This window comes from Eptesicus fuscus, chromosome 18, assembly GCF_027574615.1.
Source record: "Eptesicus fuscus isolate TK198812 chromosome 18, DD_ASM_mEF_20220401, whole genome shotgun sequence".
Lineage (NCBI taxonomy): Eukaryota > Metazoa > Chordata > Mammalia > Chiroptera > Vespertilionidae > Eptesicus > Eptesicus fuscus.
In genome coordinates, this window is record NC_072490.1 from 3897047 (window position 1) to 3922955 (window position 25909).

The 25909-nt window shown below is 54.9% G+C and overlaps 1 protein-coding gene across 1 annotated transcript in view; it reads right to left on the minus strand.

Moving 5' to 3' along the window:
- CNTN4 (contactin 4) overlaps positions 1-15439 on the minus strand; it is a 191722-nt gene extending 176283 nt beyond the window's left edge. Inside the window, exon 1 of the mRNA XM_008155009.3 lies at positions 15339-15439. Within this exon, the coding sequence (XP_008153231.2) occupies positions 15339-15393 (55 nt within the window). The 5' untranslated portion in view covers positions 15394-15439. The remainder of the gene's footprint in view (positions 1-15338) is intronic.
- Positions 15440-25909: the final 10470 nt, after the last annotated feature.

The following is a 25909-nucleotide window of genomic DNA, read 5'->3' on the forward strand; positions in this document are numbered from 1 at the left end:
AGGTAGGCATGGCACTGAGTGAGTGACAGGTCCGGAAGGAGGTCAGAGGTCAGGCACAAGTGCCTGGGAACAGCTGAGGTCGGTCCAGAGTCCAAGCAAATGGCCGAGCACCAGCAGTGCCAGGGGCTGCATGAGCAGGTGCCCGTGGGCAGCAGGATGCCAATCCCCAGAGTCGTGGCCACTGAGGCAGCTCCAAGCTTTGTGACGGCTCCCGGGGCAGGGGCGGCTCCTGGGCGACAAACGCTGCACAACCTGAAGAATAATCGCCCACACGTGTGCCTTCTGCTGTCTCAGGAGCAGGGCCGAGGAGGACACTAGCTTATTAACTTTTTCATAGAAGAAAACACCTCGTGTGCGTAGAGAAGATGGAAACGCCGTGCTGCGCTCACAAGTCATTAAAGGCTGATGGAGAGATGCGTGTGGGGAGCGATGTTAATTCTAAGGCCCCTGACCTTGAGGTAGTTAATGCCGTTCTGCCCTTCTTCCGAAGCCAACGCATTAGAATGAAATAGAAAATCGTCTTCGTAAAATTTAATGCTTTGAAAAAAGCCCTGTGCTTCGAATTCGGTTAGAGTTTTATAAGCCTGTTTGGGTTTCATTGTTGATAGGAGAAGTGGGGGGCGGCCATAAAACAATCAGCAGCTCTGCCTTTAGCTGGTGAGAGTGGCCCCGTACCAAGTGCATGAAGGAAGCCTCCCGTGGGTTTCGTCCATGAAGCCACGGCCAGGTCCACTCGGCATCTAAAGAGCAGAGACGATCCCCGGATGTTCTCCCCTTGAAGCAAGCAGACCTCTCTCCCGGGGCAGGTCTCAGACTTCTGGGAATGAGTGCGTGATCCCCAAGGCCTCCATCCCACCTCCTAACTGTCTTTCAAATAGACACATTGTTGGGCGGGATGGGGGGAGGGAGGGGGAGGGGACGGAGCATATCCTGTCACCTGACAGCACCTGGGACTAGCTCTCCTGTCTCCATCCTCTCAGGGGTGCCCACAGGTGCCCTCAAGGTGAAAGGCCCTCGCCCCCTCTGAACGTGGCCCGAAGCAGCTGGGGTCGAACAAGAGCAGGGCAGATGCTGGGTGGGCTTCCAGTTACAACAGCCCTGCTGGGAGCCTCCAAAACATCTGGGGAGCAAAGGGGCGGGGAATTTGCCTCTGGGTTTCCATGGTGATGGGGGCAGCGGTCCTGTGGTTCCGAGATTACACATGAATGCATGAGTGTGTGTGCAAACTTATTTTTGTTGTTGCTTACATACTTTAAAATATATATATATATGTATATATTATTGATTTCAGAGAGGAAGGGAGAGGGGGAGAGAGAAAGAAACATCAATGATGAGAGAGAATCATTGATCAGCTGCCTCCTGCACGCCCCACCCTGGGGATGGAGCCCACAACCTAGGCATGTGCCCTGAACAGGGAATCGAACTGTGACCTCCTGGTTCATGGGTCGATGCTTAACCACCGAGCCACACTGGGGGACTTTGCTTAAATTCTTTATCTTTAAACTATAGTCTCACAGGAGATATGGCTTGATGGAAATTGATCATACAGAAACGTGTGTGGGAAATAGAAAAATTAAGAGAAAATACTTTGATTTCAAATCACATTTTGATGTCACAGCCTTTCCTTCTCTTCCATCTGACCTGTATCTTTCTTTGGAGATTGTCAGATTCACCCATAAAATGTAACAGGCGACTTTTCAAGGCGATGAAACAGGAAGACACTAAACAGCTCCCAGAGTGGCGGCGTTGAAGAGGGCGGTAGGGGTGCATACAGCCACATGGCTCAACAGGAGAAAATGCTCCGTGAACATGGAAAGACGCGCCTGGATGGCGCAGAGAGAGGCGTCTTGCTGATCCTCACACAGTTCCATAGGAAGTGGGCTCCGTACCTCAGTGGATCATGCCATGTCCTTCCCCTACAGAGAACATCTGCAGTACACCAGCCGGTGTGGCTCAGTGGTTGAGCATCAAACCCATGAACCAGGAGGTCACGATTCGATTCCCAGTCAGAGCACCTGCCTGGGTTGCGGGCTGGATCCCCACTGTGGGGTGTGCAGGAGGCAGCCGATCAATGATTCTCTCTCATCACTGATGTTTCTCTCTCTCTCTCTCTCTCTCTCTCTCCATTTCTCTCTGAAATCAATGAAAAAATATATTTTGAAAAAAGATTATGTGCATTTCCTCCCAGTTCTAGAACAGTTTCTATATTTTTTCCAGTTGGTTAATGTATATAATCACTAACGATTACAAAACAAACCCTTGTCTGGCATCCCCACACGATCAGCGGCGCCTGTGCCCCGAACAGCCTTCTGAGGAGGATGCTCATCTGCTGCGATAAACAAACACCACTGTGGACACAAAGACTTTTCTGCTACTTAAGCAAATTTTTTAAAAGTGCAATTTCCCAGCGCCGAGACCCTGAGCAGTGTTTGCATTACAGACTAATTCGAGAGGAGCAGCGTCAAAGAGAACACGCCACCGACGGGATGTTAATGTATTGATACGTCGCGGTGAATACATTTTTCATTTAACGACAGAGTGGGAGCTAATACGCTTGTGTAGGAAACTAATACATTTTTCATTACTTAAATGCGCCGTAGACGGCTCCATAGCTGCTCATGAATTTACATGAGATTCGGCAAAGGACTCGGGACAATTTACCCCGTTTTCCCTCCACGGTTCGCCAGCTCGTGAAGAGCAGTGATCAGGGGTTAAGGTATCATTTGTGGAGAGTAGTGAAGTGCTGCTTTTTCTCGGAGATCAACAGCGTCCAGAGGTGCATGTTACATAGAACACGCCTGTTCTCACTACCTGACTCTCCGAGAATCCGTGTTCCGTTCCTTTCCTGACCAGGGACGGCGCCTGCGCTTTCTCCCTCCTCTCCTTCCTGGAGACTGAGGTTGAGAGTCAAAGACCAAGCGGCATTCTTTTTAAAAATATATATATTTTTACTGATTTCAGAGAAGAAAGAAGAGGGAGAGAGAGAGACAGAAACATCGGTGATGAGAGAGAATCGTGGATCAGCTGCCTCCTGCACGCCCCACACTGGGTATCAAGCCCGCAACCCGGGCACGTGCCCTGACCGGGAATCGAACCGTGACCTCCTGGCTCATAGGTTGGTGCTCAACCACTGAGCCAGGCCGAGTGGGCTTAGTATCCCTTTTGATCTTGGTGACAACCCTTTGGGGAAGTACATGATCTCTTCCTTTCTACTTTACTCCCACACATATTTAAGACACTCCTGAGGTGACAGGAATTGAGAAGGAACACAACACTATCTGTAGAAAAATCTGTGGTATTTAAAGATTATGTACGGAATAGATTAATACTAATCCTTGACTCATCCTGTCTAGAATCCTGGTTTTGATCTCAGCTTTAGCCGACTCATGAAAACATTTGAGGATGAAAGGAAAGGCATGTGGATCCTTTGAAGGTCATTCCTAGAGGCCGGTTCCTTCCCAGCCGCCCGCGAAGGTAACTGCGACACTGTCATGGCCACGCCATCGTGGGCCGCGTTGTCAAACTTGGCCATTTCATTTAGTCTAATGACCTGTTGGCGGTGACTGTGCCCCTCTACCCATTTACTCATAATCATTGCATTTTACACGTAAAGTAAGGAATGTTATGGCATGTAAATTATGCTTCAAAAAGGTGCTTAAAATTTCCCTTTTCAGCCGGTTCTCTTGCAATGATTTTGTGTAGGTGGGATTAGGTCAGCCTTCTAGGTTTATGATTATTTTGGGGGTGATACTTCATGAACGTCACGAGGTCATTCTAAAACCTCAACAGTTTAGTCAAGGAGAGGGCTTTTAAGGATGCAAAGTGTCTGAAGACCTTGAAATCCCTCCCCTGCCTCAGAACAGGCAGGGCTTTAAGCGCGCACAGAGGTGAGGGGGATCCGGGGGAATTTGGACCCAAACAGATGACAGATTCCGTCAGATCATCGCCCACACCTGCCGGCCTAATGAAGCGGAGAGTCACCAACTTCACACAGAATGCTGACGGGTGGCTGGTTCATTAGCTGCTTTTCTCATTGATTAACGCTTGTGCACGATCCCCTTACACAGGGCTGCAGCGCCTGCCTTGTTTCAGCGCGTAATTAGTATGATGGAGACTGCTGAGCAATGGTGTCCTTGGTGGACTTCCGAAGCAAAAGCGGAGGATCATGGCTAACCCGAAACCGGGACGTCCCAGAGCGAAGGCTCAGAGCCGGCGAACGGGACACGACGGGGCTTCCCTTGTCGCGTGGAGAAACTTTGAGGGAAGAGCCATCACGGCTTGTCAGGAGCCGTCACTTCATTTCCCGGGAATCGTGCTGTCAACAACCCTTCAAGGCACATGTTTCCATAAATAAGCAGCTGTCAATTTCGGGATCTGAATTATACTCCGCGCTCTGTGGGATTCATTAAAGGGAGCCCCTGGGCGCGTCTCTGCCATCTTAGGCGTGGTGGATCCCGCAGCCCTACCTCTGGGCCTGGCCCTGCCCAGGCTGCAACCATCATCACTCACATCCCCAACGTTTAGGGCCGAGGAGACCTGCTGATGCCCCCGCCATCTTTCCCACAACCCCGTCTCAGGAACAATCCCGCACCGCACCTCACCTGCAGCTCAGCTAACAGCACAGAACTCACCCCCCTCCTCTCACCGCCACTTCCCACGCCCTCCCTCCACCACCCCCGGAGCCTGTCCCTGTTTGGTACGTTACGACTACCACCTCCGTCCCAACCACCAGCCTCTGTGCCTGGCCGCAGCCCCTCCTGGCCGTCTTTTCATCGCTTCCTTAAAACCCTGTCCTCACCCCGTGGGTCCCTCTCTAACCCACACGTCGGATGAGACTCGAGTGCGGTCTCCATCGATGCCTGGCTCACCAGGTGTCCTTGCTGGGTGTGGCGTCGCATTCTTTAATGGGGAACAGAACCCATTGGTTTGCTGGGACCAAAGTCAGAACCCCTAGATATCCCCGTGGGCTCCCTGTCCCCTCCCTGTGCTGCGCCCGATGCCTTCCCACTGCATCATGTTCACATCTGATGACACAGTCCCATGGGCTTCGGGCCCTGCCGACCTCGGTGCCCTCACCACCTGTCCCCGCCGCGCCCCCTCTGGAGGCTCCCTGTCACCTGGGGCTTTGCACAGGTGGCCCCGGGCTCAGGCTGCGCCCCCTGGAGCTGCACCTGCGGGCTCCCTGTGTCCATGTCCCCGTCATTCAGATGTCAGCTGGAAGGCCACTTCCTGCGGGAGGGCGCCCCTGACCCCTGCAGCAGCCACGCGCCTGCGATCGCGGTGACTCTCACTGGCTCCCTCTTTGTTGTTTGTTTCCTGTGGGCGCCACCTGGTTACTGTCTCTCCTCACAACAGAACGTGCCTCTTGAGAGCACAAATCTGAATAAAGAAGGAGCTTCAGACTCTTGCTAATGAGCAACTCGGGCCCCATTCCCCAGGCTCCTCTCTCCACCCAAATCCCGTAGGACCTTCATCTCCGCTGGAGAATCCACCAAAACACGCTCTGGTGCGACGGTGCTTACGGCCGGCGTGGTCCCCTCTCAGGGGCGAGTTTCTTTGCCTGAGTGGCGGGCTCGCTGGCATGACAAGCTTTTCACCGAGACGGATGTGGGCACACACCCTTCGGCAGGAGACGCCGGGACAGACTGCAGAGCACGCGGGTCCTCAGAAGACCCTGGGCGGGAACGCCACCCACTCAGAGTGACTGTCCATCGCCTTAGATCCAAGGAGGGTGCGAGCTAAACAACTGAGAGGAAGGAGACACAGGAGAAGGGCCCAGAAGGTGGGCATCGCGACGGAGAACGGACTCGAAGCCTTGGACCCGGCCACGCGCCAGGGGGACAGACAGACAGACTGGCTTTGCATTCCTCCTCCGCCCGTCCCCTCTGCAGCACCTTGAGAAATGCCGTAACCTCTGTGGTGTGTGAGTGTGTGTGAATGTGAATGTGAGTGTGTGTGAATGTATGTGTGTGTGTGTGTGAAGTGTGTGTGTGTGTGAGTGTGTGTGAAGTGTGTGTGTGTGTGAATGTGTGTGTGAGTGTGTGAGTGTGTGTGTGTGTGTGTGTGTGAGTGTGTGTGTGTGTGTGTGTGTGAGTGTGTGTGTGTGATGTGTGTGTGTGTGTGAGTGTGAATGTGTGTGTGTGAGTGTGACTGTCACCACCTGTGAACTGACCTGTCGCCGTAGCTGGGGGACACGTGTGCCGTTTGCCTGTGGAATCCGGCTTCCCGGAATGTCAATGAGAGCCGCAGAGGTTTCCCGATCCTTGTGAATCGTGGAATGACAGTGACAAGCACACAGATCAGGGCAGGAGTGCTGGATCCTTGCATTTCAAATACTAAGCTGACAAATACACATGTGACAGTGCACACACACAGGCACACACGCGCACACCCTAATGCAACATGAAGCAGAGACCCCAAATGAAACTGGTTCCTGCTCATGCTAATCCGCGGCGACTGGTACACGGAGAGGAGCGGTTTGCTTTGATGTTTTCTCTCCTCTGCAGCGTCCCCTCCCCGACACCAAGCCCCACGCCCCGGCAGAGGCCCAGTGGTTCCGGGCGCAGTTGTCCCCGCCGACCACGTCTGCGATGGCACTGGCCGGGCCGCCCGTGACTCGGCTGCAGAAACAAAGCTCGGGGCAGAGCGGGGCCTGACCCTGGAGGGAGGGGGGGAGCCCTGCCGGCGGCTCGGAGCGCCTGCTGAATGCAGAGCGTGTCGCCTCCTCGCAGCCCGGGGAGGGGAGGCCGTCAGAGAGAATCGCAAAAATCAATTCTGGAGGCAACCGGAGCCTCATACAAATCTCAGCAGCTGCCGGGAGGGAAGTGATGGTGCAAAAAAGTCCGTTCGGGAGGGAGGGAGGGAGGAGCGCCCCTGGGCTCCTCGGGCCGCCTCCTGTGGGAGGGCTGTTCCGGGCGTTTCCGGTCCGTGGGGCCGGCTGGGGACAAACATGCTGCGTTAAGGGACAGATGACGAACACGGGGAGCCCCCCAACACCTCAGGCTTGCTAACGCCCCTCTGCTCAGTCGGGGCCCAGCACTGTGAGCAGTGTGTGTGGTGTGCGGGGTGTATGGTGTGTGCAGTGTGAGCACTGTGAGCAGTGTGTGATGTGTGTCGTGTGCAGTGTGTGGTGTGCAGTGTGCAGTGTGTGATGTGTGTGGTGTGCAGTGTGAGCACTGTGAGCAGTGTGGGGTGTGTGCAGTGTGTGCGGTGTGTGCAGTGTGTGCGGTGTGTGCAGTGTGAGCACTGTGAGCAGTGTGTGACGTGTGACGTGTGTGGTGTGTGTGATGTGTGCAGTGTGTGGTGTGCAGTGTGCAGTGTGTGCTTCTGCACTGGGAGGCGGGGATGGGGGCTGAGATGGAGTCCTCTCTGCTGGGTTCTGGCACCTTCTGGCTCCCAGCACCTGCTCAGCCCGCTCTCCTGCCCGCGTATGCTGGTTCCTCCTTTGCACGGTTTCGGGCAACCGCTCAGGGCAGCCACAGGGGCCACAGCTTTGGCTGAGCTTCCCCCACGTGAGGACTCAGGAGACGGTGGGGCGGAGCTCAGCATCTTTAGGAGCCCAAGAAGAAGTGATGTCATCCACGTCACCCACGGAGAGTCTCGGAAGCTCCTGAGGCCTCCCGGAGGGTCACTGCTGCCCCGCGGAGAACAGTCAGTTCAGGGCACCGTCCCTCCTCCGCACCCCAGTGGGGTCCCTATCACCTCCCTGCAGGGCTGGCCCGCTGCGCTCTCGGATCTCAGCAGCCTCACGTCCTGGTGACGGGACGGGTAAGGGCAGGACGCGGAGACAGGTGTCCTGTGCACGGTAACCACAGAGACGCGCTGCAATCCAACGCGCAGGAAATCCAAGCAGGCTTACATCCAACCTTTCAGAGGACTCGGCACATTGCGTTGATGTGCAGGAATCACACCTACAGGATGGCCTCGCTGCGTGGGGAGGAGGCCGTGCTGAGTCGTGATAAAACACACGGCTGTGGAGGCAAATGGCCGGCACCCCATCCCACCTGCCTCGCCAAGTCATTCAGAGCAAATTCCTGAGCTTCTCTAACGAAGTCTCCTTACCTCAAAAATAGGCGCAAAGAAGCCACCTCCCAGGGAGGGTGTGCACTAAAGGAAAGCACACATCCTGTGTGTACACATGTACATGCACACACACACGCACACGGACACACACGCATCTCATGTAGACCGCTCCTGGTTCTCTACTCCACCAGGTAACCCCCCCAATGACGGCTGTTTCTGTGAGTAAGACTCGGATGATGACTGTCAACATCACCATCTTTACCTAAATGAAAACATAAAGAGAAGGTCCGTTCCACCAGTCTGCTCAAATTCAATAAATGTGCTCAATGTGCAAGCTCTAATTTGTTTAGCAAATTAATTTGTATGCAAATCAAAATAAGAATTATGTATAATTCAATATGCTTCTCTCCAAGGAGATATGTAAATCAGGATGGTTAGGAGGTCTATTTTAAACATTGAATCTTATATCTGCAGTCAGATCGCAGGCCCCTTACACAGTATCAGCAGTACGTGTTAATGCACCTGCATGCGTATTCACTGATTGCTTTTCATCGCCCCCGCTGCTGGTGGGTGAAAGGCATGGCCGGCAGTGCTCATGTTCTTCAGAAAGCGTAGACTCCGAGAACGATGTCATCTCACCAACTCCCCAAAGGGCAATCCCCCAAGAGCTTCATGTGTCCTACCCAGTCCCGGGGTGCAGCCACCACGCGGGCCGGGCGATGCTGACGCAGTCTCCTGGTTGTGCGGTAAAGCAGGGGTGGGGAATGTTTGGCCCGCGGGCCGTGTAAGGCCTGAGAAGTCCTTTGGTCTGGCCCTGCCGAGGTAACTGCAGGTGGGACTCGAAATTCAATAAATCTAGGAGCATTTTCATAGCAACATAAATTTACATGAAGTGAATGATATTCAGCAAATCCTACCTAACAAAATAGTAATATGCAAATTGACCACACCTTCACTACGCCCAAGCCACGCCCACCAGCCCAAGCCATGCCTGCCACCAATCAGGGTGAGTATGCAAATTACCCAACAAAGATGGCGGTTAATTTGCATATTCTGAGGGAGGGAGGAATGAAGACTGAAGACAACTTAGAAGGAAGACTGAGGAAAAGCGGAAAGCAAGATGGCTGCCAGAGGGAAAGCGCAGGCGGGGCAGGGCAGGGCAGAGTGGGGCGGAGTGGGGTGGGTGGCAGCGGTGCGCGGGTGCAGGATTCTTCCTGCATATGGGCTACTAGTGAGGCTATAAATAGCCAAGTGGCTCTTGGCAGGAAAAAGGTCCCCGCCCCCCACTCTAAAGGACCGGACTCTCAGAGGTTAGACTCAGGAAACGTTCGCATCCCTGCCCGTTGGAGCACCACGTCAATCCTTGGTCACATATGCTCTCGGTTCACTCGTCATAACCACAGTGTATCCCAGGCGGCCTCCGCCCGGGCTCTGTGCCGTGGCGAGCCCAGCCCCTTCGCTACGTCACGCATCTGTGACGTCTGGACAAGGAGGGGCAGGAAGATGGGACATGTTCTCACCACAGTGTCCTCTCCAGTGCCGTCCACAGGCTCTGTGACTAAGCAAAACGCCGCATAAAGAAAGCGCTTCCCCGTGGGCTGACGACGACGAGGGTCAGGTTCCTGGCATCTCATCATTGTTATAACAAGATGACACTGAACGCGAGGACCTGCTGTCCTTACTGCTCAGCCTTTGAGCGTCATTGCGTCGGATCACGAGGGCCCGAGTCTTGCTCCCCGTCTCCGTCCACAGCCGATTCGCACTCACGGTGCACGTAACCCGGGTGAACACGGCAACAAGCATTTTCACGTCGGGAAACCGACGAAGGAGAGAGGGTCCCGTAAAAACGCGATTCCTCTGAATGCGCCAGGCGGGTGCCCCTGGTCCATCGGGCGGAGCGCAGCGGCCATTTGGGGCTGGGAGATGCGATGCTTCGGGCCAGCGTTTCCCAAGACGCGGGATGCGTAGCACAGTGTGTGAGAGGCAGTTTTCAGATCATGCAGAGACGAGACCTTAAACCAGTGATGGCGAACCTATGACACGCGTGTCAGCACCGACACGCGTAGCCATTTCTGATGACACGCGGCCCCTGAGGCGGCCGCATGCCGAGGATGAAACACTTGCTGCTCCTGAGGATGAAACATTTGCGAAATAATGTTTTTTCCTCAAAGTGACACACTACCCGAGTTATGCTCAGTTTTTTTGGCGAAGTTTGACACACCAAGCTCAAAAGGTTGCCCATCACTGCCTTAAACCAAACTGACTCGCCTAAGAACCAACTCGCCCTTCTCTCAATGAACGCGCTCTGGGTTCTTCCGATCAGATGGCATTGCTGTGATAACATTCCTTTAGGTAAACAAACAAACAAAAAAAGGAGATGATAAAAATTTGAAGTAAATAATAACACAAGGAGTGTAGAGATTGGATTTGGGAGAACACTGGCCTAGGAAGCCCATGGCCTTGTTCCGTTATTTCACGTTTGCAGAATCCCGGGTGCTCCGTGGCAGAGCGATGTAGTTAAAGTTATAAATCCAGAAAGTGGCAAGTCAACAGGATCCTAGACGCCCGGGTGCCTATTATAGTAACATCCAAAGAGCTAAAGACCCGAATTCAAGAGCCGTTTCTCTGCGTGTGCATTTATTTGTATTTTTTACTTTTTGATGTTTGTAGTAGCCTTTGGTTTCTGCCCAGCTTTACTGAGACACAATGGACATGTAACTTGGTGTGAGTTTGTGTCCATCATAGTGATTTGCTCTGTGAACATGTTACAAACTGGTCAGCCCAACGAGTGGTGATCACTGAACATCCATTACCACTCAGTTACAATTCCTTCTTCCACAGTGATTTCAAGTCACTGAACAAAACATACATCTATTTTCTTTCATTTAAAATTCTCACCCCGGGACATGCCTTAGAGAGAGGAAGGGGAAGGAAGAGAGAGAGAGGGAGAAAGAGAGAAAGAGAGGGAGAGAGAGAGAAACACTGATGTGAGAGAAACATCAATCCGTTGCCCTCTGCATGTACTCCAACTGAGAATGAAACTGGCAACCTTTCGGTGCAAAGAGGACGCTCAACCACCCGAGCCGCTCCGGCCGGGCTGAACTGATGTACTCTTTTGTTTATTTACGGAATTGGAGGTCAGTTTAGATGAGAGGAGATCGTGAACCACTGTGAAGGAACAGCGGACGGCTGCCCCGCTCGCCCCTGTCTTTAATGCAGCGGGCAGAGTGAGCAGGGGCACGGGGGTCCTGCCGTCTAAGCACAGGCTTCTAACCTGTTTCCGGCGAGGCGCAGATTTCCTCAAAACCAGATTTTGTGCAAATGTCGCACGACTGGGGGGAAAAGCCTTCCCAAAGAGGGGGTCCAGGAACTCCGCTGAGAGAAAACAGGACATGGGGGCGGGGGAGGGTGACTCATTTTCACTCGACAATCTCTACTTCGCAGAGATCACTGGAGCAGACGTGGTTGCCAGTTACGAGGAGTCCGAACTTGAGAGTAAAATTCTGCAGAGGAAGCTGGTGGGGTTCTGGCACAACCTGTGGACCCAGCCCAACAGAGCTGCGTTTTCACTCTTTGCTCCTTTACTCCCGGAGGAGAGTTGTTCTGGTTGGGTTTTATCCTCTGGATGATCACAGCTCCCGGGCTGTGTGTGTGTGTGTGGGGGGGGGGGGGGGGGGGGGGCGGGGGAGTATTTTATTCTGCGGACTCGATTCCTTTAGCGAGTATTACTCTCGCCTCTCAGAGAGGCAGGGAGACAACACATCCCACGTGCCTGCCCATCGGAATCTATAAATACATCAGCCTGAGTTTTAAACAAATAAATTAAACTTTACTCATCGCAACTCCGAGGGGGGCGAACAGTTGGAGTCTGAGGGAGTGTTTAGAGACAATTTCCTTCGCTTTGTGTCTGTATTTTAAGCTGAGATATAATTAGACCGAGAAAGCGCAGGACAGAAGGAGGGAGGGGAGGACGCCACGGAGAGGGGGAGCGGGGAGGTGATACGATTCTGAGGGCGGGCAGAGGGCACGGTGCCAGCCCACAGGGCAGACAGTGTTGGGGTCCAGCAAAGAGGGCTCCTTGAGAGAAAGCGAGGTCACTGCACTCTGGCTATAAGGTAACTTGGGGAGGCCCCACCCACATAGTGCAATTGGGTTTCCTCCATGGGGAAGGCGCAGGGTAAGGGGGACGAGTCTCAGCCAGCCCCCGGGCCGGGTCCACTGTGGGCCTGCCACGGCGGCACTCCTGAGCGCAGAGTGCTAGGGCCCAGGGAAAGGAGCCCCGGACAGCCCTGGGTCCCCACGGAGGTCGCACAGGGCACTCCAGTTTGAGGCAAATGGTTTCCGCCCTCCAGGTCCCAAGCTCCTTAAACCTATGGACTAAATGACAACTATCTTGGTGTTTCCTAGAGAGTGGTAGGTGCTCGGTAAATTGTTGTCAAATGAATATTAATGCATGAAGGAGGTGTAACATTTTAAGAGGAACCCAAAGCTCTAACTCATCTCCAGAAGAAACAAATCTCTCCCCCACACTGATCGGCCCCCGTGTCCAAGACTGAGTGGTACTCCCGGTGCAGATGTCCCACAGCTTTTTTATCCACTCACCTCCTGACGGGCCCTCGGGCTGCTCCCAGAGCTTGGCTGCTGTGACTAACATGGGGGAGGGGCATACAGCCTTTCGAATGTTGTTCTTGATTTCTTCAGATAAATACCCAGAAGTGGAACCACTGGGTCATAACATAATTCTGTTCTTAATCTCGGGAGGAGCCTTCATTCGGTTTTCCATGGAAGCTACACCAGTTTGTACAGTACAGCACAGGGAATATGGCCAACGATACTGTAATAACGAGGTATGGGGCCAACTGGGTACTAGGCTTAATAAGGGGATCACTTCACAGTATATAAAATGCCTAATCACTATGTTGTCTATCTGCAATTAATATAACATGGAGTGCCAACTGTAATTAAAGGATAAAAATACAGTAAGTAAAGAAAAAAAGGAATGCACCTCTCATTCGTTAGCTTCCGTGTAGAGTTTGTGATCCCTGGTTCGAACTGATCCAGAAGAAGAATAAGGTCTTTATTTTCAATTACTGTCTGAGACTGCGTCTAGCATTTGTCCAAAGGGAAGAACCTTCCATCCTACCGTGAGCCGCTAACCAAGGCCCTGGAATCACCAGCAGGCCGTTCACGGAGGAGCTGGCTTAGATCTTTGATCTTATTCAGGAAAAGGCGTACTTGAGAGCCGCTAATTATGGTAAACATGGTGGGCACGCACATTTCCCTTGTCAAAATCTCACCGGACATGGAGCCGGAGGAGGTGTAGACAAGGGTCGAGAAATCTGTTCAGAATTCAGAGTGCCCGGCGCTATGTAAATGAGTGGAATCGAGACAAATAGCAAGAAAACAAAAGCATTAATTACAGCTTGCCTCCACCTAAGTGAAGGGAGCATATGGGGAGAGAATATTAATGCATGGAAAGCAGTCCCCACACAAAACACTCACTGAAACAATCTATAAGCAGATTCCCCACCAAAAGCTAAGAGAGTGAGGTAGACACAGGTGCGCTTCTTCGGTGGGAACCCCGAGTTCTTCACGGCACCAGTGAGGGGAGGAGCGCCCCCCGCCCCCCGACTTCCTGCCCTTCAGCGTCTCAGTCAACACACGGCTGTAACCCAAGGCTGAGAAATCGATGTGCTTTGAGGAGTGGTTATCCCAGAGTCCCGAGGAGGGCGAGTGGACCGTCTCAGCTGAGATCCAGTTTTGGGAGGGCCAAGGTGCATGCAGACCCGGAGAAGAGCAGGTGGGGCCCAGCGCCCGGGGCTCGCCGCTGGGAAGACTCGGGTTCTGACTAGAGGACGAGAGGATTAACATCTCTACAAGAGGTGGCTACGTGCCCCAGACATCCTCCCAGGATCGGGAGGTCAACGAAGGCCAGAAGTTCAGGGTCTGAAGGTCAGGCATGACAAGGGGGGGAAGGAGAGTTTACATGTAAAAACGTAGGAAGCATGAATGCCCCCATGTTGAGAATGAATGTGCAACTGTGCACTATATGGTCAGGTAACCAGATAGCTACAACGTCCTATCACCTGACGGTCAAAACTCTGGGCTCCGGAGTTCGTCTATGGAGTCTAAATCTTCTTAGTTCTACCGCTGACAGGATTGGTGATCTTGGCCGAGTTTCTTAAGTCCTTCACGCTTCGGTAAAAAGATTGATAGTAACCGTCATAAGAGTAAAGACAAACAGTCCTAGGAGTCCTGAGACAATGGCATGAGATGAGGGCTTGGTGTGAGGGATCCATGCACGTCGGGACAGACACGGGGACCCTGGATCATGTAATAACTGTGAATCATTTGCTACACGAAGCTGACAGTCTACACGGCACAGAACGGAGCTAACTGTCTGTCTCCTCAGGGTTACATTCCCAGTTCCTATCAGGGAGCTGGTTCCTTGCAGGGTAGTTACTCAGTGACACTGTTTGAGTGAAGGCACGAATCAGGGTAAAGGTGATCCCAAAGCCCCTTTTGTTTTACGTTGTCAAGATGCAAATGGGTTGCAGGCATCCCTCCTGGACTCGGCATTCTGAATTCCAAAGCAGGTCAACCAAACACCTTCCCCACAGCCCTGGAGAGATGCCCGCCTGCCGCAACCAGGACACCAGCCCCCCCGCCTTGCAGGATGCACACCCCAATCAACGCTGGAATCACGGACGCCCCCTGGTCATCTCACACCTTCCGGAATCCTAGAAAGCCACCGCCGATAGCATGTTTGAACTCTGGAAAGCCCTGCCTAGGAGCGGACCGTGAGTACAGGGTAAGACCCGCTGTCTCACGCTCTCTGGCTCCTGCTCGCCTCTACGTGCATTGAAATGAAAGAGAGGGTGGGAACCCAGCCGTGGGGTGGTGGCAACGAAGATGCGGGAAGAGCTCCCAGACCGACAGCCGCCCACACACACCAGCCAGCGCCCGCAACACCCTGGAGGGACTGAGACAACAGTTTCGGGGCCCAGCTCAGCATCTCTGCACTGAGCACGGGGATGAGCGAAATAACAACTTTCAGACTGAACAATGGTTCAAATGACTCTCAAAGGACCCGGCAGACGGGCGAAACCTCCACGCCCGGCCTTGGCTACAACACCGTGAAAAGAGCCACTAAAAGCCCATCAGCAAAGGGCCTTGGACGGCGGCGGCCCCGGCTCTGCGGGCCCCGCGCACGCCTGAGACCCGATCATTGCCATCTGAAGCGACGGCCCGCGTTTGAATTAGTGTGAAATACACTGGCGCTTTTTAAATCAGAAAGTTTAAAAATGACACGCTACCTGCAAGGCACAACGTGAATGATTGTAGGACCAGCAGTTCCCATGGCAACCTCATCTTCAGTTTCCGAGGTCAAAGGAGTTTCGAGTCCAATAACAAGTGAAGAGAAGGGCTGCTGCTTTTTAAGTTTCGTTCAACCTTTGATCTGCGGGAGAGAGGAGACACGGCAATGAGATGCAGGAATACTTCGCCTTGTGGTCTCTGCAACGGATGCTGACGTGCATGCAAATAAAATTCACTTGTGCAAACGTGCTATTAGACAAGACAGAGGCCTGTCACATTCTACAGAGGGGCGGGTGTCTCTCCTCTTCCCTCTGCCAAACACTACGGAGGTGGCGACCCGAGACCATGCGTCCCCAGGAAGACAAGAGCGACTTCTGATTGGACGTGAACCAACCCCAAAGCAGGGGACCAACTATTTTTTTTTTTAAATGTGTTTTTATTGATTTCAGAGAGAGGAAGGGAGAGGGAGAGAGCGATAGAAACATCAATGAAGAGAGAGAATCACGGATCGGCTGCCTCCTGCACGCCCCCTTCTGGGAATCGAGCCCGCAACCCGGGCCTGTGCCCTGACGGAGAATTGAACCGTGACCTCCTAGGTTCATAGGTCAATGCTCACCCACTGAGCCACACCGGCCGGGCTCAAAATATCTTACGAGCTCTGTACGAAACAAGGGAAGCCCAGTGTCCTCAGGTGCCGAGGGTTTGCGACAGGGCCTCGGGTAGACAGGCCTCGCTGCCCTTGCGCCCTCCACCCACCCCGCCCCCGTCTACACCCCTCACGTTTAGGGAGCACCTCGTGCTCGTCGGACACTTGGGGAGGCCCTGGACCCGCTCTGTCCTCAAGGGCTTCATCGTCTGATTCATAACACAGGTGTGCTCTACGCCACTACGGAGGAAGGGGGTGGGGGGCTTTCTGGCCGGGGACACGTCAGAGAGGAGGTGAGCTCCCAGGGGCTGCGAGAGGAGCAGTGAATCGGAGACCAGAAACCCAGGACCCACGCCTGCAGCTCTCCGTACAACGGCGGCTGTCGCTGGTTCTGGGCCCTGGCTGGGCACCTGCCCCGTCTCCCTCTCACGGGGGTCTCAAGGGAAACCTCGTGGTTCAGTTCATGGAACCCCCTGCACACCCACAACCTCACCCAATGCTGGATCGTGCCGCTTCTTACGCGGTCCCCGTGTGTTAACGTTGACAGTGAAACTGGACCACCACTGGGTCCCGGCTGCCTGCCACTGTCGGAGCCAATTATGCCGAGGGGGTTGAGTCATCTGAACCGTCATTCCAGTGCTGCCGGCAGCATCAGCCACAAAATCTGCTCTGCCCCCCACCATCAGCCACGGCTTATATTGGGCAGAAGGACAGATATTACAGAGGGAAGCAGGGGTTACAGGCACGGGGAGCAGGCAATGTGGGCTGGGGCGGGACGCCACTGCTTGGCCATCCTTCCGTGATAACAGGCAGTTCTTGAATGAGGTGGGCCGCATTCCAAGGTTGACTCCCAGGTCCAGGGGTCTCACAACCGCCAGCCAGGTTAGACTGTCCTTTCTTTAACCAACACAAGGCAGTCATGTTAACGGAGCATCATTAATATTTCCCATAACCGTAGCCAGTCCCCAATGTTCTACTTTTGCCTCTAACAACAGTGGCCGGGGGCTCCCTGTCTCACCCCCACGCGTGGGGATGCTGCTGTGAGGGCGCACAGGCCCCGGGAAAACACGGACCCAGGCAAGCTCGTCCCTCCAGGGCTCCGGGCTGCCTCATGGGGCGTGGTCGCCGGGAAGCCTGTATGTTTGCGGGGAAGCCGACCGGAAGGAAACCATCGCACAGGGCGGGCCTTGAGCCCTCAGGTAGCTCCGTGTCTGAAAAAGCCGATTGTCTGTCTGTGCGGGAGGGTCAGGCCCCTCGGGGCGGCTGCAGGCCTGGGAGCGGGGTCTCTAACGGAGGACGTCCCCACCTCTCCTGACACAGGTGGCGGAGGCCTTTCAGACGGAAGGGATGCGCTGATCAATGAAATCTATTGACGCCTTCAGCCGATGATCAGGGTATTCATCATGCACTTTGAGCGGGAAATGTCACCCCAGGCCCCGGGGTGGCCCTACAATGATAAGTCGTTTTGGGAAGCAATGAAAACAGCTCAGAGAGGGGCCCGGCTCCACAACAAAGATTTAATCGGGGATGCGACCTGCGCCCTGTTCGGAGCAGAGATTTTCCAGGAGCGAGGAATTCCCGAGCCCTCGCCCTTCCTTACACTCCGGTGGGGAGGCTCCCCTCCCCGGGGAGAGGGATGGGGTCCTGGCGGTCACCCGTCTCGCGGCCGCAGGAAGCAGAGCAGCGGGTGCTCTGAGGGAGCGAGGATGCATGGGTCTCGTGTGGGCTTGTGGGCAGGACGCCAAGTTCCCTAATTTCGGTTTTCCTGCCAGAGCCAGAGGGGGGCTGTGGGTGAGCCCAGAGTTACGGCCGTCGGGGATCTCCCCTGCCGCCCGCAGCCCCCGGCGCGGGCTCCAGCCGAAGGCGGACGGCGCGGAAGGTACTGTGCTCAGCACTAATTCGCAGGCCGAGCTGGAGCGAGACCCGTAAATCCTGGCGGCGGCCGCACGGTGGGCAGGACCTGGCGGCTGTCCGGCTGGGCGGGAGACGGATGACCGAGCGCGCTCCGTCTATCTTCCCCCAGCTCCCGGAGCAAACCCGCGGCCTGCAGCCTTCACAGGATGCTGACACCACCCGTCCTGCTCGAGGCCCCGCGTCAGGCTTTCAGAGAAGCGTGCACGCCCCCCTCTGTTCCCCTTAAGCACCAGGGTCTGATCCTGGGATTGTGGGGTTCAGCATGCCGCTAGGGAAACATCCTGCTGGCACCCCATAGCTCTAATTCAGTCCCACAGATAAGTGGGTGCACTTCCTGTGTGGCAGGAGGGGTGTCGGAAGCTGGGGGTGCAGAGGGAACAGCGTTCACTGTTCACCGGTGGGAGGGCCTGCCCCACCTGTCCTTGCACACGGGGCAGGGCACGCAGGGAGCTGCGGGCGCGCCAGGTCCTGAGCACACACAGGAGCATCACCTGCTGAGCCACGTGGCGGGGGGGGGCGGGGGGGGCAGGCCCGGGGCTGACAGGCGGGGCTGAGCCTTAGAGGATAAAGGAGGGAAAGCACAGCACACAGGCACGAAGCCGGGAACTCGGAGGGTCCAGTTACCACCACAGAGGACGGAAGAGCCACGTCGGCCCGGCCACACCCGCCCTGACCCCGGGCCTCCTGTCTCCCTCCGGCCACGGGGCTTGTCCGTGAAACAATGGGCTGATGCCCACCTGCCAGGCTCATCGCAGGTTCGGTGAGAATGCACAGGTGGCATGAGCAGGGGCCCTGCTCAGGATGGAATAGCACAGCAGCCTCGGTCGGGGCCGGGTCCCCACCAGCCTTGGGTGTCAGTTCAAGAGCTTGGACTTGAGTCCAGCTGGCATGGCTCAGTGGTTGAGTGTCGACCTAAGAACCAGGAGGTCATGGTTCAATTCCTGGGCAGGGCACATACCCGGGTTGTAAGCTCCATCCCCAGTAGCGGGCCTGCAGGAGGGAGCTGATCCATGATTCTCTCTCCTCAGTGATGTTTCTATCTCTCTCTCCCTCTCTCTTCCTCTCTGAAATCAATAAAAAAAAAAAAAAAACATAAAAAAAGAGACAGAGAACTTGGACTTGAGTCTGAAGGTCGGGAGGATGAGTCACCGTGGGCAGGACCCGGGCACAGTGGGTTCCCCACATGGACCTGCTTTAAATGCAATCCCCGACGCACAGACTCGGTGCCCGCCCCCTTCGCCTTCTCCTCGGTCCACAGGTTACTGACATCTCACTACCGAGTGCACTCGCATTAGGACCCCGCCTTTCAGGGGCCAGGGCAGCGGGACGGAGCGGAGAGCTCTGGACCGGGCCACAGCACCGCGTGCCTTCTCCTTGTTTGGCCAGAAGTTCACTGGCGTTGAGAGAGCAGCTGAATGTCTGTCAGCGTGTTTGGGCATCTGCAGATTGGGGGCCACCACCCTCTTCCTCCCACGTGTGCTGCCAAGGTCAAATGATACAGGTTCTGAAAGTAAATATTAATGATTATTATTGTGAGGACTCGCATTCAAACCCCCCTGCCCCCCACCAGTAGATTTCAGACGCGATGCAAGGAGGGAATCTTTGCTTTTGGCATTGGTACTCACTAGGTGCATGGAGGGTGCGTGGGACGGGGCAGGCAGGCAATGGTTAATACCCAGATGAAAGGATGCCATCAAGGAACATCTTCCGTGGACCTACCTGCGGGCTTTTCCATTTGTTTTTTTTTTATTTAAACTTCCTGGCGACCCCCAAGTCGGGCACCACTCTCCTCTATGAAATCAGAGCCTTGGGCATGAGCCTGGGAGAGGCGATGGAGCGGGGCCAAGGTCAAGCATCTAGAAATCCAGAGCCGGCGTTCACACCGATGTCTCTGTACTCCAGGCACTGGGCTCCTTTCCCCGCGACGCCGTTATGGGCTGCTGAGTCGGCTCCGACTCCTGGCGACCCTATAAATGAGCGAGGTCCTCCGTGGCCCGTCCTCACAGCCCGGCTCGGCTCCCGCAGGCTCACGCCTACGGCTCCTGTAATGGAGTCTGCCCGTCCACGTTGGTCTTGCTCTTGTCCCGCTGCCTCCTGTTGTTCCAGAGTCATTGTCTTTTCCAAAGAGCCTGCCTCCCGTGCTGCGCCCGAAGTCGGACGGCGTCAGTGCTGTCATTTCTGCCTCCAGGAGGGTTCAGGCTTCACCGGCTCGAGGACCCACGTGCGTGGCTTCCTGATGGTCATGGCATCCGTGGAGCCCTCCTCCGACATGAATCCATTGTTCTCTGTCAGCCTAGCTCACTGCCCAAGCCTCACATCCGTACACAGTGATTGGGAAAGGAGGGTATGGATGGTCTTGGCCTTGGTCTCTGATGATACGTCTTTGCTCTTAACGCTCTTTCCTCATTCTTCCACTGCTGCCCTTCCAAGTCTCTACCTTCTCTTAAAAAAATTTTTTTTAATTGATTTCAGAGAGGAAGGGAGACAGAAAGAGAGAGAGAAACATCAATGATGAGAGAGGGTCATTGATGGGCTGCCTCCTGCACGCTGGGGACCGATCCAGCAACCCAGGCCTGTGCCCTGACTGGGAATCGAAGTGTGACCTCCTGGTTCCTAGGCGGGCGCTCAATCACTGAGCCACGCCGGCCGGGCTCAGCCTCCTCTTGATTTGTGGGCTGAGTCTCCACTGGAATAGATGACTGAACCGAGATAAGCAGAATCGGTGACCCTGTGGCTGTCTTCATATTTTTAAAGTTGCATAGTTTTCTGTGCTCGTGCTTTTGACAGGAATGTGAACAAAACACTGTGTCTTCTTAAAAATGTTTTTATTGATTTATAGAGAGCGAGGGGGAGGGAGAAAGAGAGAGAGAAACACTGATGAGAGAGAAACATCATCCATCAGCTGCCTCCTGCACGCCCCCTACTGGGGACTGAGCCTGCAACCCTGGCATGAGCCCTGATGGGGACGGAACTGGTGACCTCTTGAAAACCGTGTCTTTTAAAGTGGGACCAAGTCTGAGGGCGACTCTGCTCTGCTTTCCAGCCCTCTGCTGAAGGGACGCGGGTGCCAGGGAGCAGAGTGCAGTGTTCACCGCGCGGAGGACAGCACGGGGGCGCAGAGGAGGCCCCGTCAGGGCTGGCACATCCCTGGTGTCCATGCCGAGCTTCCCGTGTGGCATGCGACTGGGAGTATGCTCTCGCCCTCTCCGTGTTAGGACGAGAACACCGCTTTCTTGCTGGGTCTGTTTAGGGTGCGGCCGTTCCTCAGGCTGGAGGTCGAAAAGGGATCGCCCCCAGCTCCCCGCCGGACAGAGGAGGACAGAGGAGTGAGCGTTCTCTAACCCAGCGATGAACTCTGGAGGGGCGCTGCCAGTCGCGGTGGTGGGGGGCTGTGAACAGAACCCAAAGCAAGAGAGCAGCTCTTCCTCGGAAAGCGGCCTGTCCATCACTCTGATGGGAAATGGCATGCCGTCAAACCTCGGTGCTCGGTCCGTCCACAGATAGGTCCTGAATGCCCATTATTCAAATGGGAAGATGCAGAATTTAGATTCAAGGTCAAGGGCTGTGCCCACAAGGGCGCGGCGACTCAGCTGGGCAGAGGACTCCTGACTATTCAAGTTAGTGTCCATGTCAAGAGCGTTTACGCCGAGACCCCTTTCCAAGGCCCCGATGCCCCCCTCCTTCCGTGGAGGGGCAGTAAGTGGTCGTTAGGATGTGAGACGTTTCCGTCAGCCCCGCGATGAACCCTGACAGCGTGGCCACAGAGCACACATGTGTAACCGCTTCATGGAAATTCCCCCAAACAGGCACGACGCAGGCTCATTAGCATCACACGCAACTGTTGTATGTCCCAAATACACAGGTTTCCTCTTGTGTAGCCATTTCTCAGAGACCCCGTCCTTTCTGCAGGATGTCACCCCCGGATTACTGGGGACCCCCTGATTACTGGGAAAACAAGAACGAACGCCATTCACAGCTGGAGAAGGGAGAGAGCGGGCGCCCCCCTCCTTCCCAGTCCTGGGAACCCAATGCTAATTGAGGGGGACCCCCTTCCCTGCTTAGCCCCAGGGCAGACCTGATCTTCTCCAAGAAGCATGTCAAGTAGACAGGACAGCAACATTAAGGTTTGCAAGGAAAATAAAAGTGTCCTGCCTTCCCTCTGGTGGTTGAAAACAAGCTGGTTTAAATCCCAGCCCCACCGTTTAGCTGTTGACCTTGGGCGAGTCACTTGACCTCGGTTCGCCTTACTTTCCTGTTCAGCAAAGGGACCGTGATGGCGAGGGGATGCTGGAAGACGTGTAAGGGACACCGTGTGTGACTGGATTCCGCTAGAAGCCGCTGAGCAGGGATGGAGTCGGGAGCTTGGGAAGGGACAGCGGCTTCAGGAGACAGGTGGCTGCAGGAAGCACATTGCGCCAAAGGTGGACCCCGGGGTCCCCCTGGATTCTGTCCTGAGCGTCACAGGAGGCAGACGGAGAGGGTGTGGGAGCAGGGACATGGCTCAGGGTCTCCAGTCTCGGTCCCCTTTCTGGCTATCGGGAGGGAGACTCTGCAAACCCCGTCGCCTCCCCCACCGGAGCAGGAGAGCAGGTTTAGCAACGCTGTCACGTTGGTGTCCCGCTGCCCACTGGCGAGCTGCCGTGTGCCAGCTCCGCTGAACTCCCCCATAAATCACCGCTAATGAAGCGTGGTGCACATCGAGGCAGCAACAGGCATGTTTTAATCACCTGAACTGAAGAAGAGCTAAAGGTAAGCACAACACACTCGAATGCCTAATATATGAGGGGTCGGATTTAAAGTGGCAAGAGCCGTACGCCTTGGAGAATCCGCTTGGATGCGTGCGGTGGGCAGTGAGGCCACGAGTCTATTCATCATCGCGCGGCTTGCCGAGCGCGGGCAGCCAAGGCAGGGACCCGCTGGCCTCCGCGTGGGGATCCTCTTCCCCAGAAGCAGAAACGAGGCCGCAGACATAGTGCACCAGCTATGGGCGGCCATGAAAACGCAGGGGCCGGCGCCTTCCACAATCCGTCCTTCGCTCACAGAGTGTGAACTGAATTCCAGTCACGGATGACACAGGACACAGCATGAGTGAGGTACACACGGTCTACCCTCACGGGGCTCATGTTATCCCACTGGGGAGTCAATCACGTGGACAGAGGGGCTGGGCAGGAACAACCAGGAACGCGCAGCAGGGGCGTCCAGGCGTCCGTGGCCTTTGGAAACAGGACGTAGCTCACATCTCGTTGTTTTAACTACGTCAAGCCAATCCCTGACTTGTTTCAAGAAAATTCTTTTATATATAGTACTAGTGACCCAGTGCACGAAATTCCTGCACATTAAAAGGGGATTAATTAGAGGAAATAATTTAACATTGCTATTTGCCCTTTCTCTATAATAGAAGTGTCAGAGATGAAAAAAAAAAATTAGTAAAATGTATATGAAAACCTTCCTCCTGTCAGAGTCTGGGGCTCACCACGGGACCCAGAGTCAAGTCCCCACCCACCCACATGCACCTCAAAAATCGAGTGAGACCCAGACCCAGCCGGCCCCTGCCCCCATTGGGCTAGATCCAGACCTGGCCAGTCCCACCCTTGTCAAGCCCCGCCGGGCAGGGGGCATAGCCTCAGGTCCCCTGGCCCGGCGCCAGGACGGGACGTGTGGCCTGAGGTCCCCCAGCCCAGAACAGAGCAGGGGGCGTGCCTTGAGGTCCTTCATCAAGCCCTGCCAGGTGGGGGACACGACCTGAGATCCCCTGTCAAGCCCCACTGGGTGGGGGGCATGGCCTGAGGTCCCCCGTCAAGCCCCACCAGGTGGGGGGGCACAGCCTCAGGTCCCCCGTCAAGCCCCACTGGAAGGGGGTGCGGCCTGAGTTCCCCCCACCCAGCACTGGGGATGTACCTTGAGGTCCCCAATCAAGCCCCGCTGGGTGGGGGGCACAGCCTGAGGTCCTCTGTCAAGCCCCACAGAGGCAGGGGAAGGCATAGCCTCAGGTCCCTGCTGATTGCTCGTTAAGGCTCCTTATGAGAACTTGGCCTCAGCTGTGGGTGCAGCCATCTTTGTGACATAGTGATGGTCAATTAGCATATTCCCTCTTTATTCGATAGGATATACTAGAGGCCTGGTGCACAACATTCGTGCATGGGTAGGTAGGGTCCCTCAGCCTGGCCTGTGCCCTCTCGCAGTCCGGGAGCCCTCGGGGGATGTCCTACTGACTCCCCGTGGGGAGCGGGCCTAAGCCGGCAGAGGGACATCCTTAGCGCTCCTGCAGAGGTGGGAGAGGCTCCTGCCACCGCCACTGTGCTCGCCAGCTGTGAGCCCAGCTTCTGGCTGAGCGGCGCTCCCCCTGTGGGAGTGCACTGACCACTAGGGGGCAGCTCCCGCATTGAGCGTCTGCCCCCTGGTGGTCAGTGTGCATCATAGTGACCGGTTGTTTCACCGTTTGGTTGATTTGCATATTAGCAAATTAATAGGATATTTATTAATAGGATATTGATTTCAGAGAGGAAGGGAGAGGGAGAGATAGAAACATCAATGATGAGGGAGAATCATTGATGGGCTGACGCCTGCACGCCCCCGGGCATATGCCCTTGACCTGAATTGAACCTGGGACCTTCCAGTCTGTAGGCTGACACTCTATCCCCTGAGCCAAACTGGCTAGGGCGGAACGGTTCTTTTTGGTGCTCCCATTTTTTGTGCAAACACAGGAGCTGTTGCCACCTCTCCTTTGGGAGTTGATGAAGGACATGAGCTAATGCATATAAAACGGTTGGCACCATACACCAGCCTTCACACGGGCTGTCTTATCAGAAGTCTCTCTCACAATCAATAGAGTCTGGGGACATAACGCTGAGGCCCTCCCCCACCCCCGGCTGTATGAAATGACGACATAGGGCCTGCGGTCACAGCCTATACCGTCCGCCCGTGGGAAAAGGCAGAAATGGTCCACGTGACAGTTTAGAAAAAGTTCCCTATTGCCCTCATCATGGATGAGCCATTATCCATCTAGTTAGTTTAGCAGCTGAAAGAGGCACACGTGACAACTGAGGTCTTTTTTTAGTGAGGCTGATTCAGGGCAAGTCGGGCAAATGCTAGCTGGTTCGGAGAGATCCAGATTTCAGGCCCGGCCTGGAAGGCGCAAAGCAGATGGCCCTGTCGCTCCGGGTGTGAAATGAGCACAGGCTTGCCATCTCCTTGTAACCGTTCTATTTATGTTCTCACTGAAAATGCCACAGGGCGATCACTTCCAGTGACAAAGTGGCTTCTGCCCGAGAAACTCCGGGGGACGGTGTATTAATCCTCCACCCCGATGAGGGTTGGGTTCCATTACAGCAATTTTTAGGCAGGGAAACCGAGGCGTAAAAGAATGCAAGGAGTTTACAATATTTAGTATGTTAAGAAGAAACATGCATCTTTTGTCTAAAGCCAAGGAGGAAGGAAACAGGCACTTGGCAGCCAGAGACGGAGCCAACTCCCTCGTAACCAAGCGACCAAGGCGGCAGCGCCGGGGGCAGGCAGACTGGCCCCGTGCAGCCTCGGACGTGGGGCGGTGAGGGGGGCACGATGTTCTTCTGGAGTCTCTTTGCCAACGATGCACAGACTCAGAGTAATCGAGAAAACATCCAAGAGCTGAGTAAGACTCCATAGCCTCACTGACCAGCATCTTCCAACGAGTCCAACCAAAGGCAGGGGAAGACTAAGGAGGTGTCAGGGCTCACAGGGCAGGGAGGAGAAATGAGTGCTGCTCACGATGCCGGATTGTGGATTAGCTGCTCCCACAGAAACAGGACTTCGGCAGAAAACTTGTAAGGACAGGAAACGGGCCTTTCTTTTTCTTTGCTGTGGCCTCCCACCAATTTATGAGAAGCCTCTGGCAATTAAACCCCAAGATTGCTAGCTCCTCTGGTTCAAACAGTCCCTCTGTGCCAACTGCGGGACAAGAAAAGCTACTCTCAAGGCTACATTCTTGCATCCCCCTCCTCCCTGCTGTTTTCAGAACTCAGGGATAATTCC